At 41.9% G+C, this 19,043-nt stretch overlaps 1 protein-coding gene across 9 annotated transcripts in view; it reads right to left on the minus strand.

Annotated features, from left to right (window-relative positions):
• Positions 1–2,387: 2,387 nt before the first annotated feature.
• Positions 2,388–19,043, minus strand: part of LOC111249810 (pikachurin-like) — a 226,426-nt gene continuing 209,770 nt past the window's right edge. For 8 of the 9 annotated variants that reach the window (XM_022804158.2, XM_086988268.1, XM_086988267.1 and 5 more), the window contains 7 exons: positions 13,282–13,408; positions 12,412–12,619; positions 9,979–10,101; positions 9,409–9,646; positions 8,898–9,126; positions 7,902–8,496; positions 2,388–7,572 (listed from right to left, as the gene is read on the minus strand). In XM_022804158.2, coding sequence (XP_022659893.1) covers positions 7,424–7,572; positions 7,902–8,496; positions 8,898–9,126; positions 9,409–9,646; positions 9,979–10,101; positions 12,412–12,619; positions 13,282–13,408 — 1,669 coding nt within the window. In that variant the 3' untranslated portion in view covers positions 2,388–7,423. The remainder of the gene's footprint in view (positions 7,573–7,901; positions 8,497–8,897; positions 9,127–9,408; positions 9,647–9,978; positions 10,102–12,411; positions 12,620–13,281; positions 13,409–19,043) is intronic. The other variant, XR_015327236.1, reaches the window with a different exon arrangement.

Raw genomic sequence — 19,043 nt, forward strand, 5'->3', positions numbered from 1 at the left:
ATAGTTATGTTGTCGTACTTCTCGTATCGTTTACAATGGGCTCGTCTGTTGATCAGAAAGAAAAGTCAGTTTAGATTTTGCTGATAATTATTACCCGAAAATAATTGAATTGCATAATGTTCTGAACTTGAGGCACTATGTCTTGGCTGTGATGATAGCCAAGGTACAATATATAATAGTTCATATTATTTTCTTGCAAAATATATTGAAGCACAATAAATAAAGGTAATTGAAGCACATACAAACCTAGTTCTTTATTCGAGAAATGTTTATATTGTGAATTCACAAGAACGATTAGTGTGTCGACTTTATTTACTTTTTGAAATATATTTAACAATGTAAAGTTTATTCGTGTTTACAAGTTGTTCCAGAAGTGGCGCTAACACCAGGCGAACTCGACCTCCTTGGATGGTCGAATCCGCCTAGTGTTGAAGCAACATGGGAATAAATCGAGGCGAGATGTCTACGTGTTACGTTGACAAACATTATCTAGTCAGTAGATCAATACGATTCCCAAACATACGCACACACATATATATGCATAGAAAAAGTAACGTAAAATACAACTCGACAAAAGGACACCTGTACTTTTTACACTAGGACGTGTTCTCACTCGAGTGGCTCGAGTCACTCTAACGCTACTGGCTTTATTCGGTACACAGCGGAACGAACCGTGGAAGCTGCTTAAATTAGCAGCGACTGTTCGTGTTCTTCGTAGGAGTCCAAATAGCCAAAGGATTAGCCTTATTAGTATTTGTATTCGAGTCAGAGGTACGCTATGTTTAGGTCGCATTCATCGTTCTGGATCACTGCTGGGACGCTCATCGCGGAGGTTCAAGTTCCGAGTAAGGTAGAGGTTGACGACAACTAATTCACTGTTTACAATGAAATACTTCGACGAGTTTTGTCTCCGGAACCTTCGTGACGCCACAGTACGACGGGCATTCCCCTAAAATTAACATGCTGATGCATCACCATTTACCCATGACGAGACTTCTCTTTTAAAGATGTCTGCTTCAGAAAATGTCGTTGTGGAGTTCATCGCTGAAAACGTTCTGCACCTGTTCCTGCCGAACGAGAAACAGAGTGAGGAGGATTTTTTTGGCTAGCAGAGCTCTGATCTAGCAGTTGGTATAATGTGCGTAGAAACAACTTGAAAACCTTTATTGCTTTTACTAGATTTTATTCTTCGGACGGAGCGAAACAAACGTTTTGCTTTCCCTGCTCTATTTGCTAGCTGTTATTTTTATTACTATCATTAGTGTTATTACTGTTATTATTATATAGACGAGTGCTTTCTTTGTTTTTTTCGTCTAATATCAGTCAGCCTAATCAAAAAGCTCCAATAGAGCTGCGAGGGCTCTTCTTAGCCGCTTTCAGCTTATGATATCGCACAACGTGGAGCGCTTATATTAGGGAACGCAATTTAGCAGAACAAGAAACGCAGATGGACTATCGGGCATGACCGCATATTCCTCGTACGTATTCATGCGCGTGCGTTTATCTTAATATTTCTATAAGGATGAAACCTGCATGTATGCGTAATCTTACTAGCTAACTAATCCATTGTGCTTTATACACTGTACACAGATGCAAGCTATTACCGTAAGCACCCGCTATGTAATACTACTACAAATATCAAATAGCTAAAAAAAGGGCGCACCTCTTTTTTCATTAACTCGAAACAAGATTATCATATCTTAAATCCATCCAAACAGCGAGCTTACGCTGATCGTAAGAAGAAAAAGACTTCGCTGCTAGTATAAAAAGTCGCCTTGGAAAACACGCGCTGCGCGTCCTTTAGTTTCTTGTTATTGAACCTACTTTAGAGTCTCACGAAATCGTGACGAGTAGGCGATGTGGGCGTAACATCACGCGCGCCTATTTTCATACTTTTTTCATTTCGAGATAGAATGCAATTGGAGAAATGTAAGACTTAGCGGCACGGCGAACGTATTGTTAGCTGCCAGCTGCGAGCAAGTTTATTCGTCAGTGAATAATAGTGCGATTTCTCGAGCTTACTTACTTACTCGAACTTACAAGTACGTGTTTGTTTACCTTTAAAGAATCTCTAATATCCTATCGGAAATTAGTTTAGGTCCTCCACATGTACCCATCGAAAACATTTTGGGTTTTAATATTAACTTTCATTTATAGACAGCGTACATAATAGATTCTGTTTTGCTGGCATTTATTTGCAGTAACGAAATACGAAACAAGTACCTATAAGTCAACGTGTGAACGAAGCCACTCGAGTCGAGATTCAGAACAAATTAACCAAACTTCTGTCCGATCATCCTCTAACACGGAAGCCTTAAAGATACATATTTCAGAATAAGGACACCTGTCCTAATTTAGTTATCAACGAGTTTCGAACACAACGTCCATTTGAATATTAAAATTTCGTTTATTTTCATCAAAAAACATGATCAATGGTGTTACAATAATGACATAATGTTGTTGTTTCTGCTGACGCCTCCTTCAATTGTCACTTTTAGTTGATATTTTCACCTCGTCGTTTAAATGGAAATTAAATTATTCACAATAGTACATCATAATACTATGCCACTTTACTCCAAAATCGAATTGGTAGTAGTCTTATACCCAAATGACCACCTGTCCATCCAGTTTTTACCTCTTTTTTTTTTTTCCATTTTCCTCTTTCAATTCCGCGATTGCACAACTTCACTTTGTCTTCCAGAACGGTACACTCCCCCTTTTTTCAATTACAGCTAACGATTCGATGATCGTCTTACGAACATTGCCAGATCAAGACCTCTACACTTCGTGTTCCTTTATTGGTCTCAGAGCATCGGCATTTGCTATACATTTTGATTCTAGTTTCAGTCTCTCCATCATCGTTATCTTCCCTTCTCGAAATCGCCCCAGGATATCCCCGTACACTCACCTGCCTATCGTTCCTGCTACCTGTTTTCTTAGATGCTCCTCATATGTTATTATTGTTATTAGAATTACTACTGTTATTGTCATTGACGATGTGCATTCTTTGATTCTCTGCGAAGGCGAAGGTTTTCGCTGCCCGAATACTGCAGCGAGCCCTGCGGGGCGGTCATGGCGCGTCAGCCACCGCCCGCGGGCAGAGGTGTCCTAGATGCAAGCGCGCAGATCTTCCATCATCCCTTTTTTTATTCGTCATAGGACCACTTACCGCGCTTTTGTTCTCTCTTACGGGTGCATTAGTCATACTAATAGTAATAATCTTTATCCATAATATCGTCACTGTTTGCTTATTGATATGTCATAACTTAGGAGAAATTTGGCTGTGCTGACGTGTAACTTCTGTCTTCCCTAACATCCTCTCTTCCATAAGATAATTTTCTCATAATCGTTATTGTTGTCGTAATAATTAAGTCGTCTCTTCCCTTCGGTATAATCTTCGTTACGTAATCCATCTTCTCTTCTGGCTTGCCTTCTTTCTCGCTCCCGCTCGCCTTCTCTTCTATTATTATTATTATTAGCCTTGTTATTTCCATTTTCTATTTGATTACTTGTATTCTTACTGTTCTCATGAATAGCATTATATTATTAATAATAATAATAATGGTATTTTTCGTCTTCGTTAATTATCAATATTATTTTATTTGTTACTATCTGTCAATATTGCAACAGATAGTTGGTCAGTTAAGCGTGGTTTGTCACTCCGCTTACAGTTCCTTTTTTCTAGCTAAACTGGTCGAGGACCTGCGATGTATCTGTGTAGCTAATACGCGCAGCACCAGCTTCGACCGGTTCTGGGGTCCATTTCAGGTGTGAGAGATATGATAACAAAATCAAGCAACACCAGTGTCACCTGGAGCTTCTTTTGCCTTGCACATAACCAAGATCTTTCCTCCAGCCTCGTATATATATATATATATATATGTATGTATAAGGTAAGTATGTACAAGCTATTGCACGCGTCCTGCCATAAGACTCCGGCCGCATCTCATCCTTCTTACAACTCGCAGATCTTCACACACAGTCTATCATACTGTCGTTTAAAATTTCAGCGCTGTGAGGTCATTTTTTTTCTGTTAATCTTGCTATTTTATAGTGTCAGCTCATATATAAATTGAATTGTCTCGAATTTGATAACCGGTACCTTCTTGATAACTATAAAAAAATGCAAATATAAACTTCTTTTGTGTTGTTGTTGTTGTTGTTGAAAAATGAAAACCTCAGCGCTGTGTACATGGCGCGTCCGTCGTCCTTGGTCAAGTTGGTGAGCGAGTTCTATGTACAAACGAAACGCTTTTTGTCTAGGGATAGACGCGGTCGTTGCTTGATTTTATACTCTCTGTTTTGTTTTTATATTCATTACGTTGTTCCTTTTCCATCTTTATTTTTTCACTCTCGTTCATGCTTTTTTGCGTCGTAATTGTTTCTTTTCAATCACTAAGTTTCCTAGTGCATCAGTTGTGTCAGTTGTACTAAGCATGCTGCTATAGAACCCGTCCATAGAACATTTTAGATCGGCCTCTGCTACCTTTCCCTTGCGTTAGTCACTTCAAATATCATCTCTTGCCGTGACTTTCAACTTTTTTGCCAATATAATTTAATGCAACCACTCTTTTTTATCAGCCATGAAGTTTCATCAGCCTCTTCCGCGACCCATACCCCGCACCGCTTATCGACTTTTGAACTACGACCAGTAGACGTATCGTTAAATTAATTCGATTTTTTCAGTTCTCGTGCTGAACCGGTCGCATATATACTTGACACACTTTTGTCTGTCACTTACTGCAGCTATTTACACGCTATATATATATATATATATATATATATATATATATGCCGATCCCCTCTGTCCTTACGACGTCTACTTTTGATCTTCATACCCATAACTGCTCTGACAAACCGGTCAAATCCCTACCTCATCTGCGTAGCAGATTTATTAGCGCGCGGTTAGCTTTTTCGTCGTTACCTTGGTCTCTAGTCAGCCAGTAAACCATTTTGCTGAGCCTTATCTACACGAAATTCCTGATCCCAAAGCTGCAACCTATGACGGCCTTGGCGGCCCACCAGCTTGCCAATTCAAATACCTTCAAGACTGTCCTAAGCTTCCTTTCTACCACTCGAAATGCCTCCCTAATCAAACCCTCGGTTACACTACCGTATATGGTTAGAGGAGGTGGCGAAGGTCTTTGTTCGTCTTGTCAAGGTAGAATGCGTTGTGGAACTTGTCTCTGACAGATATTAGCCAACTACATGAGGCCTTACGTCATTACTGCATTTTGTTATAACTTTTCCGTACTATTTACAAGAGCTTGTGACGGCTCTGTATCAATAATAATCTTGGTGTGAATTTAAGCCAGTCCGCTTTATCGTATGTATTTCCTTTTCACATTCCTGGGAAGTAGCCTTTATCTGGATTTTCTTCGCCAAATTTCTCTTTGTTTTGTATTTAACTTTAGAACACTCATCCACCCGTCCTAATCAGTCTTTGGAAAAATGCCATGCGGTGCCTGTCACTGGTTCACTTTTTCCCATTTCACTGACCAGCCCGCATGATGAAGCTACTTGCCACGGCGCCTATATTCAGTGTCGATCATACCTGAAATAATGAATTGACACATATTCGTAACGTTGCTTTCAGTACCACCGAATAATGTAAAATTCTCACCCCTTGCCCTTTTCGAAATAATGCCTTGCTATTTCATTCGATTACGATGCTTGTCAGCGCGCGCATTGCCACGATCGCATTGGATAGACTCAGTCAACTGCCCGCTGTGTCGTCGGGTGTGCTTATTTCGTCGACATGACGGGAGGACTATCATACACCTAAGCATCATAATCTTCCCCTCATAATATAGTGCCTTGTCATTCATTACATAGTCATTATTACTAATATTATTTTAGTACCATCATCACCATCAGCGTCATTCGTATTCTTGTCCCTTCCGTAGCTTACTGATCCACATCATATGATTTTTTGTACATAACAAAATAATATCGGCAGCCCCTTCGCGTATAAGTACATACTTTTTGCTATCTAGACTATGAAGTGGTGTCAGGCCGTCTCTGTTCCACAAAAATCGACTCCAGGTTGTCGCTTTCGTCGTCATCAACGTCATTGTTATCGTCAAGGGAAATACTCAAAAAAAAAAACAAAAAAAAAAAAGCACGCCGAACAGTTTTGTAAGAAAGAGAACCACAACGATGCGTCTTTTTACCCACGGACTCACCCCCTTCCCTTGTCTGCAGATACACAAGAATCTACGGGTGTATGCATATGTATATATATATATATATATATAGATTTAAAAAAATAATTTTACGTAAATGATCCTTTAAGAAGTCTATGTCTTCAACTGATCGTACAATACTGACAGCAACTGCAATAATAATAATAACGCATACTCTTGTTCCATTAATTAATTTTAAGCGTTAGGCCCGCTGTACAGATAAGTAGAAATATATGCATCTGTGTATATATCAGTCACAGTAATATCTCCGTTTGGCATTCACAGTGAAGAAAGGATGATATGCCACGCGTTTAGGGTACGAATCTCCGTTCCAACCACTACGAAACGATAAAAATCTATAATAGAATATAAAGGTCTATACGATTGTATTAGCCGACAGAATTGCCATATTCATCACTAGTAATTAAACTATCGAGTAATCATGGGGCATTGATATCGCTTAGTAAACGCTCAATCCCGTTGGGGAGTGGATGGGTGGTATAACAGCAATCTCTTGCTGCGAATGGCTGAGACATTCACGTTATATCCATTGCATCGGCTGGAACAGAGATGGCGCCGAACTCCTTTTAGATAAGTCGGGCACTTGGTTATAAGTTGCTGCCATTTGCTATTCGGTGGTTATTACTACAGTTTCAGTCATCCAGTATAGACAGACCATATGCGTAGAGGTGTTTCAAGCTGAACTTTGCTCTCGCAATGTTTGCAGACCACGCTATCGTAGTGTTTCCCACCGACATAGCTTCACGTTTTTCATTACGTTTGCTTGCTATCAATAACTTGCGCGTCTTCACACTTCAGCGTTACATTTATACTATTCTAATAGTTTAGTCCGCCTTGATAATCGTCATTATCGTTATGTTTTTATTGATCTCTTATTATCATTCGTACTATTATTATCATAATTAGCTGTAGTTGTTGCACTTATTTCGGGCAGTGACGGTGTATCCCATTCCGTCACTGGGTCACCGAAGTATCAATTATTGGAGCGTCAGGCTCTTTGAATGGTCGAGTTCAGTCAGGCAGTCCTGTTACGAGAGTTAACTGCAGGTGCTTGCTGATAGAACATTTCCAGCCCAGCAGTAAGCGTAGATGGTTAGCCCCAAGTGTTCTCAGTGGTGACGATTGGTTGTTTCAGCAGTTGGTGATCAATCCTTATCTACGGTTCAAGAAAGAAGGTGCCACCTCCATAAACGACCATGTTCGAGATGCAGACTTATTTAGATACAGGGCTGAACGTTGATTCCGCTGTTGGCATGTGTGACAAGTCGGACGTGGTAGTCGGTTGAGAGTGTGAAGTTCCCGATACAGCCAACTAGGCCAGTCTGATAGCGACCCAGTGTCATGTGAGTTAGGTCGCGGATACCGCCTGTGAATATGACAAACAACGGTGTTAGAACAAGTGCAGGCACGCGGCAGAGGGCGGAGGCGCAAAGATGCGGTGGGTTCCGTTTCGATTCGCTTTGATCCTCGCGATTTTCCCTTATTCGCCCTTATTTATAAGCAAACCTCAGTAGGCCTTCATGTTCCATAGTGGTCTATCGTATAGCTCTTGGTGTATTTAATAACGCTGAAAAAGTTTCTTATAGATGAAAATACGGCATTATTGATGTACAACCATGTATACGTGTGTGTTCAAACATTAGACAACGTGAAAATAAAATGTAACAGACACATTCAGCCCAGCAATCGGCTAACCTAGAAAGAGTCCACTGTTCACGGTGAGCTGGTTCAGTTGCCCGAACGAAGTACCCACTATGGTCGGACCATCATCCACTGTAAGAGATCCTTCCTGACGATAGCGTATGGCCCGTAATGTGTGCCAATGGCCATCATCAACCCTCGAGTAGTTGTAGACGAGATCGCCCTCACCCGAGCCGAGATTAAAACGGAACACCAACTGGCCCTTGTTGATGCCGAGCGAGACGAAGTCAGAGCTGCGGGAAACATCTTTCTCGCCAGCCCATAATAGCAGACCATGTCCCGAAAATGAACGGAATTTCATCTGGATGTCGATCTTCGAGCCGCGCACGCGCTTAATAATCTCTTCGGCTGTGTAGTGCAGGAAGCTCTGACCACCCATCATTGGCTGGGCAATCGCTTCCTGTACTTCGATCTCGCATTGCTGGCCGGAAAAGCCGAGCTTACAGTGACATTGGAACTCATCCATGGTCGGTTCACACTGACCGCCATTGTAGCACGGTCCCGTGACGCAGGGATGTGCACAGTTGTTGACATTTCGACCGGTCAGAGCTTCCTGAAGAAGCTTCAGCGGTTTATTGTTTATCGTCACCTAAATCGTAGAGCAGAATGCATAGCCACAGTAGGGCGCGTTAGATTAATCTCACCGATTTGTTTTGTTAGCTGGGTCCGTCAAAAAAATATTGATTTTTAGTTGCTTCGACTACAGCGATTTATATAGCACTTATATTTGTAGTTTTTTTTTGCAACGATGAGAATAACATTGTCCGAGAGTCATGCAGCTTCTATAAAAACATAGACGTTATCTCCGTAACGACTTTCCTACGATGCTGCAACACGAGACCGTCATTCTGGGCCTGCACCTGAGTAGTCCTGAGATACCGGTCGACCGGGCTATATATATATATATAGGTATGTCTCGATAAAACGTGGATAACTCGTTGTTTGTTCACAAGAAAGAGTTAGTAATAAAAAAAAAACCTTTTTAACAACCTTTTGTATGCATCCCGCAAAATTGTGCGTGATAGCAGCATTGGGCGAGGTTTCTTTAAAAGAAGGTACTCCGCCGATGTACAGGTTCAGATCGAGGGAGAGCTGAGTGAAGGCTCCTGGTGCGAAGCCGACAATATACGGGTGCTTGTCCACCCGTAGAATGCCAAGCTGTCCCGTGCGCGAAATGGAAATCGTGTGCCATTTGTCCACGGTGACTGCCTCGTCGCTTCTGAGAAAACGAATGCACCAATATTATCTCTATTACTCTGAAGACCTAAAAGGTTTGCCAGGAGTGGACGAATGTGTGTCATTAAAGTGAAATATTTTCACAGTTTGGCGTGCTCGATAGTAGGACCTTTGACTTAGGTTATTATACATCTTTACGTTCTCATGTTATGTTGTCTCGCTGTGGCAAGTGAAGGCTGAAAAAGAACATTTCATCAATTCTGTATCAGCAGATATTAAAGCTGAATGATAGCCCTTGAGAAAAGAATAGCGAACGTCAATATACCTAACAATAGCGGCCCCGTTGCCGAGATCGAATCTAAATTCGACGAAACCGTTGACGAGCTGCAGCATAATAAAGTCGCCCTGTCCCTCGAGAGAATCTCCGTTGTAGAAGAAAACTCCGTTTAGAGACCGCGGCTTCAGCACGACGGTGATCTCGAGGAAGGACAGAAAACGCTCACCGAGGCCGGGGAAACGCATGAACGATGAACCGTTGAACGCCGGTACCAGGATTGTCACCTCTTCACAGTTGAGCAGATATGGAAAAACAAACAGAGCGTTCGCTTGGCTATTAAACCGCCTTCTATTTCGCCCGTAGGTGAGGTGACAAGGCTTTCTCAGTTCGATATTCAAAATGCACTGAACCCGTGCATTGAACGTTAGTTTGGCTTATTTGACAGGAAAAATAGACGATTTATATTGTTATCGCCTCATCAATCTCAATACGAATGTCATATAGTATCGGAATCTAAGCATACAGAATTACTGTGTTCAATGCTTGCTAGTAAATACAGGACGTAGCTAGTGTAAGATAACTGCGAAGGGACTAGGGTTGTCTTGGCTCATTTACTACCTTGATCGCAAAACTCTCCTTCGTAACCTAGCGGGCAGATGCATGATGCAGTCTTTCCGTGGTCGACACACTGTCCTCCGTTCTGGCAGAGCACGTTATTGCATGCATCATCACGGCATTCGCCTAAAAAAGAAAATGTGAACATGCAATTAATGGCACAGGTCAGGCGAAATTGAATTCGGAGCTCAGCTAACACTTAGCAATTGTAAAAGCTAAGAAAGAAAAAAGGTAGCAAAGCATTAGATATCTCGTTAGCAGCTAAAGTCGGTATCTTGATTAAGTCGATTTCCACAGCAGCCGTCTGTCTAATGACACAAATAGGAATATTATATGAAAGAATAGCGTGTTTCGCAATGAAATAGTTTCGTCTTAAATAAAGCCGAAAGCTTTATTTGCATGTCAGGGTTTCATAGCCATGTTGCATAGTTTTAAAATGAATGTTTCGCTCTACTATAAGCGTGTCAGGTCACGTTTTGTTTATTGCGTATCTCACTCTTTTTTTTTAAGCCGATACAAAGCCCAGTTGCTGTTTTCTTCACGTATGCGATTCTTTGTAGTCTATATTGCACATCTTCTGTCCACGGTTTTTGCGTGTTAACAATCATTTCAAGCGGGCGGTTGCAAAGCATGATTTCTAACACCTTCTTACTTGAGTTCTCCCCTGATCTCGTCGTTGTTTTCTCGATAATGCCTGCCTGGCTAGCGAGCTTCGTCTGTTCAGTAGCTCGCAACCGTACGACGGCAGTAACCCTGTGGCCAGCAGAAGCACCAGCCGTCGCGGTGGTTAATCCGCTATAAGTCGCTTCTTGTTGTCCTTGGCACGCTGTATGCGCTTAGGAGACGGCCTTCTACCATTAATGGTTTCTCTTTTTATTTGTTTATTTTCTGGCCGTGCCCAATCGGCGCATCCTAACCGGAGAAACAGCAAAGCCTGGCCGACAGAGTTTGGACGTATGGGACCTGAGGGTGGATGCGGTGAGCTACGCGACATGAAGGAATGTTTGGGGTTGCGTCAGAATACAATGCCAAACCCTGGCTTGGTAGAAGAGAAGCACCGTGTAAGCAATAGAACTACTGGCGGCATGACGCAGAATATGAAAACTGCACTCTATGGCACTGTAGAAAAGCTTCCAAAAATAACTCGGCAAACAGCATTCGCATTTCCTCTCTACGAAAGAAAGGGGCAGATTATTTCAGATGTCCGAGGCCCAATGGTATTGGTCTCTGTAGAACTGTGCAACGCAATACTGTAAAGGCAGCTTGTCGCTATGCGCTTCCTCGTTCCCTCACAGCCTTACATACAGACCCCTTTAATATTCCTTTCGTGACGACGGTTGCCCCATATGAAACGGTATGCGTTTGCGTGAGGACTCTGTCCAGCTTGCCTTAAGCTCTTTCTCTCGAGTTCGAGGCAACAAGGATCTCTTAAATGGGATACGCGAATTTCGGGAACAGAAGGAAATCGTGTAGGCTGGGAAGCCTGAAGATCTGTCAGAAGGATCAGCGACAGCCATATTGCAAGTGCAAACGCCGCGCGCAATGCGTCAGGAAGAGCTTCTAGGATTAAAACGACGCACACGGATGGTCTGAACAGATATTATAGAATGGAGCAATGAAAAACCCCTTGTCGCGTACTTTCAGAAATGATCATGACGAAAAGTGAGACTGAGAAAGTTTATGCTCTTTCGAAGTTAGCGGGGCAGTGTTCCGACACTGGAAGAAACAAAAAAGTTGTTCTGAAGCATTTTATTTGCGCAGATTCACTTGTTGTAAGAAGGGTAGTATTTGCTAGTCACGAACCGTAGTAAAAGACTTTTGTATTTAGTTGTCAGGAATAAAAATTTTACGTAACCACGTATAATATAGAGTAGTTGATGTATGTTAGATAATTCGCAACGCATTCGATCGAATTATGTGGTTCAGGCGACTTAAATAGGTTTCTATAAGCTTCGGTTTTAGACGATAATCTGTACGGGCTATTTATTTTTTATCTTGTTCACTAGTGAGTAATAGTAGAACCCCATATGGAACGAAATAATGTAATAACGAAGATTTTCAAAATATATATAGTTATAATCAATTGGTAAAAGTCAAAGAAAGTTAAATTTTCCGCAAAATGTTTTTGGTGTAACACAGTCCAACTATTGTAATATTCTATTCGTATAAGTAAGTTCCTAAATTTTCGTTCCTCCACCCAGGTTAATACCGTATCCAAGTGATAAATCATGCATCCCAAACCGTATACTAACATCAACTTGAATGAGCTCAAATATTAACAATTTTTCAATAGTACTTGAAACGTAAATAGGTATATCCAGTGATAATGTGTTGTCTTTGCGCCGACTACCTAAAGGCATCCGCTGTATAAATACTACAGTTGTTTGCCCAGTGTGCAAATGATTGTTACGTATACGTACATATTGCATTACTTACCGATATCGGCCCCGTCGAGTGCGTCGCCTTTAACCCCTGAACGAAAATCAAAGTTCCTATTGTTAATCTCCAGCTTTCTCACGCAGCCTATGAATGCCTTATCTGTTCTCAGACGTCCCTCAACCATCGTGATATTGGGCGACCCGCCCAGGTATAAATTGTCTCTGAAGGTGATACGCGAGAATAAGCCTTTGCTTCTTCCTTGGACCTGAAATATAACGACATTAGGTGCGCGACAACAAGAAGACGCATTGTGGATGAAGGTGTTAAATGAGCGCTATGGATCGCCGTCAAGGTAAGCCCGACCTGAACAAGTCAGCCAGAATGCGCGGGGTGATGGCAGCACAATTTTTAACAGTAGGTCTGTTTCTCAATGAGAAATGATATCACCGTATCACAGAAACGCCTAAGTTTCTACAAACGGGTAAGGATGTTATTGTTATTTTCATTTTAAACAAGGTTCTCTATATTTTCAAATACGCCCTTCTTATTGAACATAGATAGATCTCAGCAAACTCGTTTGCGCCCATCTGCAGAAAGCGATTCGTGCTTAGGAGAGCCAATTCGGTGTTTGGCAGCTGGCAGTAGGTAGTCGATTTTAAGGAAATAATATGGCCTGCCTGTCAGAAGCAGAACTGAACTCAAAGTCAGGTGGCTGTTCGAACGGAGTATGACGTTATCGGGACCGAGTTTTGGCCATCATTGTGCACCTTGTCCTCCAATTTGCTTGAGAGTTTTCCCTCTACCCGAAAGCCAATAGCGGCCACGAGCGCGTGTCATACAGCTGGGCCCCTTGGTAAAGCGGTTGCTAAATCCACTGGCCGTACTTCGGGGTTTGTGTGTGCGTCTCAGGAATACAACTTCACCTACCTGGTGGTCATTGTTAAGCTGCATCCAGGCGTCCCACCGATCACGATATATTGACAGTTTGTTCCAAGAGCTGAGCACGACCGGCTGATCGCTTCGAAGAATACCTTCGCCCATACCGCAATCAAACCTATCCGAGAGATGAGAGCCAGCCAGGGTGTTAGAGAGAGCTGTTAATACTTACCACTAACGATGATTACGACTCTTTTGGGTTTGCTATCTCTCTGGTCAATATTGAATTTCTAATTTAAATTAATACTGCGTCCTAGTACGTAATAATTTGGAATAAAATCTTTGTTTTGAAATTACACAACAACAAGTTAACAGAACCGATATGCAATAGTTCTATTTCAGTCAAAGATCCTTTCTCAGTTACCCTGAGGTCTTTATATTAAATAATATCTGACTGACTGTTACAGATTTGCATCAAATTATGGGAAATTCCGCGCGTTTGCGTAAGGGATAAATGTTATAGGTCGTTGATTAAAAAGTTCTGTTAAGTTGAATGAGAACAATGCGGGACCTCGATTATGAAACAAAATATTTCGAATACTGTCTTGCCAGCAAGTTACGGCGCCTGAAAATAGGTACGAACAGAGAGTGCTACCAGCGTATATGGCCGAAATTCCGTCAGTAGAATCGATTACGGGGACACGCAGTGCCTAAAGCTGCCACACATGAAGCTTCCTCGTCGATTGTTCATCGTAAGAACGGACTGTGAACCCATCTGGGTGAGGAGTTTGTAGTTCTTATGTACGCAGCTCTTATTCCGCAGAAGACATAATACAGCTAGCGCTCACATGCCGACTGCCCCTTCGTGCCTTTTCTCTAGGAATCGGCAGCACTTCGAGTTGCGTTTCTCGATATTCTTCACGGCCTTGTTCTAAGTTTCCAGACCCCTATACTCTCCACGCCTCCCTACCACAGTTGCCCGAAGTTGTTTTCGTGGCTGCGTTTACACGTACTAAAGCGCAAAGGAAAAACTGGAAGCGCATCCGTGGTCGTTGTGGGTAGCAACGGAGCGCCGTATCTGGGACGGCGGCGCGATTTAGCGTCTAGGAGACAGAGCGATAGAAAACAGGTGCTCGGCCGGACGGTCGAAATCATCCAAAGGTGTTAAGGTGAGAGGCGAATGCAAAATAGTAAGAAAAGATAAAACTACCCACAGGTTTAGATATTGCGCGGTGGGACTGAGCAACAAACGGAATATAGCGTAATCTTGGGGAAGAGAGCCCTTATAGATTTGCGTAGGAAAAGGACACCGACATTTCTAGCAAAGAGAGCATCCTTCAGAAAATCTTTAAGCGATCACGCACGAACCTGCTGCCTAGATGTCTCGTGCTATCCAAACGACTTGTGACAAGGCAAAACTCGATGTGTTCGTGTTGCTTAAATCGAATTCACTATAAATGCTGCGTAGAGACTTGTACCATTAATCACTATACATTTGTAACCTATTTATATATATAAATCTAGGGGCTGAACTAGATTTTGTGCTCAAATTTTATTTTTTAGTACTTTTTTTTTAGGAGAATTTTTAAGGACTCGCGCTCTGAGAAGACTATTTCTTTAAATTTACCTTTAAATTAGCGTTAAAATTACTCTGCATGAGACATTTGAATATTATCGGAAAGAATAACAATATCCACATGCAGTGCCAGGAGAGGCTGCCTCATATGCTGTTTGTTTTTCCAATAACAATGATTACTACCCAGGGGATAGTGTACCTTCGTTCAACTCTGGTTAATAGTTTAGAGAATACCGTTCAGTTGCTATAAACTGGTTTGATCGTTTTTAAAGAGGAAGTTAAGCAACTAAATGTCTAAGATAAACAGCTTTAGGCTTTTGATGAAAGTTACCTAACAGAAACTTGCTGGCCAACCGAGGATGACTCATAAGGCAATTTTGCATTGCTCGTGTACTCTGAGAATGATATTGCAAGCCGAAAAGTTAATTCTTCATTAAACAAATGCACAAACGTGCGATTGCACCCCACAGGATCGCTAAAAAAGAATTTTCGGTATCAAATGGTTAATGTTTATAAAAGATGCATCTTCCTTTCCAATAGCAGATGACAGTTTTGGCCCATAGGAACCATAAATTCTACCCGATAAACATGGACAAGCCACCTGATGAATATTTGTAATTATTTTGAGCTTGTATTGAGTTACCCACATAGTACTAGTGTACACTCAAGCATTGTCCAAAAACCCTGCAAATCTATCTGCGTGTCGAACATCTATCTCAATACAGAAAATACACCCTTCTGATAAATCCCAGAAAATCTTCTGCGATAATCCCAACATTACTCCACTAAGCTCGGGATTGCCGAATACACTCCTTACTCAGTCGCCAATCAAGAGAACACCTACAGTTGAAAAACTTAGCTTTAGAAATTTTATCTAGAAGCAAGATCCTTGTTGCTTAACTTAGGCAATTTTGTGCAGGAGCCTACGGCTGGTTGGTCAACCAAACGCTACTCTGAAAGACGTCAATGTCATTCAGGACACGGGCGAACCAGGGTCATATACACTTACAACACATTTAGCAGACCAGGTAGTAGGATAATTACATGCACTCGATATGTAAAGATAGCCCAGATAGCGCCTGGAGTATCAGAACACCACCTAAAACCGTGGCATACTGCCCTATAGATACGTATGTCTATCTATAGAGAAAGAGAGGCACTTACAGTTAGACGTCTCTTTATACCTCATTTTCAAGACTGTGTCAAAATAAAAATGAATATTTCAGCAATTTTTTTTACATATGCTGGAAGTGCTGTTCCTGCCAATCATTTTATTCAATGTCATCGTCAATCGTCGCGACTGCGGCTTCAATTCTGGTACTGAACAGCTCATAGGCTCGTCTTAAATGTACTCTACGGAATTTCCTGGACGCCTCCTATATGGCACGAGTATGCAAGACAAGATAAAATTTGTTGGCATTTCGCTCAGTAATACTCTATAGATAGCACACGACCGGTTTAGATCCGGAGTGGGTCATGTACTTATACTGGAACGTGTTTGTATTTCAAGCGGTCACTGATTGACTTATACGAACCGATGCACCATCATCTTATTGGAAGCAGGACAATTTTCCTTCAAACACTTCAGCTACTTACGATTGCACAATAGTTTGTACAGCATACAGATGAACTTGCTTACCGATGCGTTCGCTTTTCTGAAAGAGGCATGACAGCATGACGTCTCTCACACTGGACACTATAATAATGAGAACATGAACTAATATAATGAGAACATGAACTTCAGCTGAAGATGTGCTCCTATTCTAAGAGGCACAACTTCTCGCGATCGCGTTCGCACACTTCCTTCAGAACATTTTTCTTCAGAAAGAGCTGAGTACCAAACAATACAGGACGAATCTCTTGATTTTACTGTTCACAGAGAGCGTTTGGTTGATTTTTATAAAATATGACGGATACGTGCGGTTTTCGTGAACTATCCGTGCCGTCGTGCGTTCACTCAAATTTCTGCATCAACGCGTTGACGTAAATACAAGGATCGTCAGAAATCCTTCTTTGGGCGGGAGCGCCCTCGTTATTCCTTCTGCGACGTGGGTTTCTACTCTGCTAGAATCTCCTTGTGCTTTTTCTGCCACCGCATACTCATATACCCAACCCGATATGCTGTAGATTGAAAATGACCCAAATAATTTCAGTTGGGATTCGTCCAGGGCATAAATACTGTACTACAGCCAATCTTCGCTCAAGTTTCGAGACCGAGGCACCGTTGTTTGTCGTAATGAAATACTGTTTCGTTGTAGAATGAGGCGTTTTCGTTTAGCACGAGAAGAAGGAGATGAGCCTATATCTATATATATAACAAACAGCCCGTTAAGGCCTATCCCGATTTCGCTTATATATATGACACATATGAATGATACGTTTATAGCTTACTCACCATCCACTAGCAGTCAATCGACGCAATGGACAAGTTTGCCGTATGTCAGTATTTCGCTCTGATAAACTTAAATTTCAAGTCGATAGCCACTTAGCTCTATCTGCTACGTATAGACTACGTAACGGCTAACCAATGGCTAAAAAAGGCGAAAAGAATCAGTTAGTCATTTTTTTGCTTATGTGATGCGCGTTACGTCGTCGCAGCCACTGACAGCAGCATGAACCGCCAACGGCGCCATTGTAGGCGTGAATTAATACATGCATACACCATATAATAGCGCCTGCGCTCACGATTTGGATAGGCATTCAGGGCCAGACTGGTTGTCCGTCTTTACCTTAAATAAGATATGAGCGCCAACGACGTGTTAATGAATAAATTCATGGCGCCCCGCGGCTACTACCATTGCCGCAGCCTCGTTCCTATTAGCGTTCATTATGGACACGGAACAAACACTGCCTTGCTGACGATCAGAGTAGCTGCGAGTTGGTTACTGACCAGCTAAGCGAGGTTCCGCCTTAAGGTTTGCAGAAAAACTGTCGCTTAAAGGTAGAGAGTGGTCGTGGGAGGCTATTCTTTATCTCTTATTAGGAAATGAAGGCAAGCGCTGCAGGAAACTGTGAACACGTTCATCACGTGCGCTATTGAACGTGCTGCGGATCGTGATCCTTGCTTAAACGAAACTGAGCTAGGCCAAATGCGTGCTCACCTTCCCCATGGCTCGACAACGGGTTAAGCAGGCCTTAACGCTACAAAAGCCCGACAGCCCACGACGCCAATAAAGTAGTACACAGCAATTGATCCAGGACGGAAACGGAGCAATCTAAGATTATCCACAGACGCCTGCCGCGTTTTAGATGCGATGAGGGATGTATCTATGGACAATATCTGAGAAGAAAAAATAGATACTGACATGCGAACGCTATGGGCGAAGCGTTAACAGTAACACGAAAAAAGTTCAAGTGAGAAATTAGCTGCTCTTACTAATGGCGTATCCGGGCGGAGAGTTTCACTTTCGATATGGCTAGATAGACAATAAGACAAAAAAAAAAACAGCAAAGAAAGGCCAGTTTACCACTATTTTCATGCATAATTATGGCCACTGCTTTCAGATTATCTTGATAACAAAGTTGCTCGAGCTGGTAACTTCCGATTTCCGAACAATCTGGAGGGCAGGACAGCGAATTACATCGGGATAACTTTCGTCTTTCAGCTCTAAAAAATTGCAAATTTATTAGTGTAATATCCTCAGAGACAAAGCGGTGATAACGCAGTGAATTAATGTCACGAAAAACAGCAAACTTCGCCCCCTTTGAATTCACAAATGATCTAGCAGAAAAGAGTTCTCGACTGAACTCCATGAGTCATGTTAGACCATAATTCATTGAACTGAGGTTCCGAGTCCGCGAAGAGCAAAGACAATCTCAATTTAAGCAAACAACGTCAAAGGTCGAGCTAACCAAAGGGACTGGTTTTTGCCGATATCACTACGATCACGTTTGATACATACTGTTCCATTAAAAATTAACGTCTGTAAATCGTATCTTTGTCATGCAAAGACTAACTAATCTTATAGCATTAATAGCTTATTCCAATAAGGATCTTCTGTTACTTGTGCTGTGAGTTCATGGAAAACGGCATTACGTGCCATGATGCGTATACAGATGTCATGTATGAGACCATTTTGCCCACGTAGCCTTTAACGTGAATGAACTTAGGGCGCAGAAGGTGTTGGGGCTACATAGGCTAAGTTCCCTGAAAGCGACCGTAGAAAACAATTTGCTAGTCACGAAAAAAGAATTATCTAAAAAAGACTTCTACAAATGATTTATCTGTGACAATGTC

The sequence above is a fragment of the Varroa destructor genome, unplaced genomic scaffold (genome assembly GCF_002443255.2).
Source record: "Varroa destructor unplaced genomic scaffold, Vdes_3.0 BEIS01000004.1, whole genome shotgun sequence".
NCBI lineage: Eukaryota > Metazoa > Arthropoda > Arachnida > Mesostigmata > Varroidae > Varroa > Varroa destructor.